Source organism: Apaloderma vittatum, unplaced genomic scaffold (assembly GCF_000703405.1).
Source record: "Apaloderma vittatum isolate BGI_N311 unplaced genomic scaffold, ASM70340v1 scaffold27692, whole genome shotgun sequence".
Classification (NCBI taxonomy): Eukaryota; Metazoa; Chordata; class Aves; order Trogoniformes; family Trogonidae; genus Apaloderma; species Apaloderma vittatum.
In genome coordinates this window covers 337-2,449 of record NW_009705669.1, presented here as the reverse complement: position 1 = coordinate 2,449, position 2,113 = coordinate 337, and the positions used below count along the sequence as shown (strand labels likewise).

Below are 2,113 nucleotides of genomic sequence, written 5' to 3'. Positions count from 1 at the left end.
GGTTCCCCCTGAGAAGTCCTGAGAGCAGAGGCTGTTCCCCACCCAATGGGCTGCCACCTGCCCCTAATGCCCACCCACCAATATTATTCCAGCTCAGCACATTTCTTATTTTAAAGCTTTCCAAAGAACCCGAAAGCAAACAGGAGTGAACTGGACAGACATGTGGCTGTACACTTTCCCTCCTCAGGCCAACAGATGCTGCCAAATCTCCCTGAACCTGCTGCTCAGCAGCATCTCCAAAGAGCCATACTTTGCCCTTGGTGTGAAGACCTCGGTCCTGCACCCCCCAGCCCTGGCATGCGCTGGCGACATGACTCGCCACTAAATCCAGGCAACAGAAACTGCACCCTCTGACTGCTGGCAGAGGAAAACTGCATTCGAAAGCGGCTGCATTTTCCATCTGGTAAGAGGTGCTAAAAGCGCTGAGAGCAGGAAAAACCAGCCAAGCCCCTGGCTGCTTGGCATCACCCCCTCAGGGAGGACACGCATGTGGGAGCGCCCGGAGAACCTTACCTTTCGTCTGCCTATCTGTGAGCAGGGAGAACAGAGGGGAAAAAAAGCATTTGAGCTACTTTCATCCTGCGTGACACACTCCCCCCCCAACAATCCCTGTGTGCCACCTCTGCCCACAGACTGTGGCCAGTCCTGGAGGCCACTGGCCACTCACTCGTTACTTCAGCTCACTGTCAGCACCACCACCCTTCCAGAAGCTGGGTCAACACTTTTGGTAGGAAAGCATGACCCCCAGCACCTCCCCATAGCTTATCCCCCACTTCAAACATCAGCCAATGGATCTCTTGCTGAAAACTGACATCCAAAGAGGGGCTGCAGCAGCAGCCTGCACCTGACACTTGTGTTTACCCTGTGCTGAGCAAAACTAACTTTCACTGCCCAGGAGTGCACGAGGGACACAAGGAGTGATGGTAGGAGCTGAGTTTTGGCAGAGAGCATCCCACTCACCAGCCCCACAGCTGCCCACCCGGCTGCCCCTCTGCTCATGCACCGCAGCTCCAAAACCCCATCCCCCACACAGTGCTTCGGAGCGTGTGCTCACGGCCACGGGTGCCCAGGGATGGCTGGAGTCACCTCGGGGACCAGTTTGGCCTCCTAGCATCACCAGGATGTTTCCATGAGCCACACACTGGCCGCGTTACCTGGGTTGATGACGGGGAAGATCACGTCACCATTTCTCTGCTTCGTTTCCAGCCGATCTAGCTTTTGCTCCTCATAACGCTTCTTCCCCTCGTCCTCCTGCTCCTTTCTCGCATACTGGAAGGAAAGGCTGGTACGAACGGGGTCGGCAAAGCCTCCGGCACGGCCAGGGGTGCCAGTGGGGCCAGGTTAGTGCCATTCCCGCGGAGAAGGCAAGCTCCAGTTTTTGGGGAGGAAAGCGAGCCGTCCTACCTGGATGGGGGGAACCTCAAGGACCTTGTTCACGTTCTTTAGGGACAGTGGCACGTACCACAGCGTCGCCTTGTTTGTCACCTTCTTCGCCCCTGGAGGAAAGGGGGGCAGAGGATGACTGTGGTGACGCCAGCAGTGTGTCACCTGTCACTGGTCCAGGTATGGTCATACACCGGCAATGCCACCAGCACCAGGGCACTGCTGGGCTCTGGCTGGGAGCAGAGGTGACAATGTGCTTTTGGGAAGGCACCTGGCAAGCGGAGCTGGTTGCCACAGCAACAGAAGGAAAAGTGCCTTTTTGAGGCCAAAGGCAGCCACGGGCAGCAAATTAGGAGCAAATTAGGCAGGAGGAGCTAAGGGTGGATATTTCTGTTCTTCACTAAAAACGATCAATGGAGCCGTAATCCCCTGGAAGCCTGCTTCCCTTCACAGCACCGGCCCTCCCTGCCGCCCCCAGCACGCTCAATAAAAAGGCAAGATCTCCTTGGTGCTGCCATGACGGTGGGCAGAGGACGGGCTCACCGCTGCAAGCTCTTGGCTTATCACGTTTATTCCCGGAGTTCTGGGACAGAGCTGCTGGCAGCCACCCACCTGTTAAAATGTTTTCGGACATGACGTTGACCTGGACCTCCACGGAGTGCCGGGAGGTGTAGGTGATCTCAGCGCTGACGTTGGCCCCCTCACCAATGCACACTGGAGAGAGGAAGTC

At 56.8% G+C, this 2,113-nt stretch overlaps 1 protein-coding gene across 1 annotated transcript in view; it reads right to left on the bottom strand.

The window, feature by feature from the left end:
• Positions 1-2,113, bottom strand: part of ACOT7 (acyl-CoA thioesterase 7) — a gene marked incomplete at both ends in the record, with an annotated part of 4,037 nt that extends 1,924 nt beyond the window's left edge. The window contains 4 exons of the mRNA XM_009865518.1: positions 514-528; positions 1,155-1,269; positions 1,405-1,496; positions 1,996-2,113. Coding sequence (XP_009863820.1) covers positions 514-528; positions 1,155-1,269; positions 1,405-1,496; positions 1,996-2,113 — 340 coding nt within the window. The remainder of the gene's footprint in view (positions 1-513; positions 529-1,154; positions 1,270-1,404; positions 1,497-1,995) is intronic.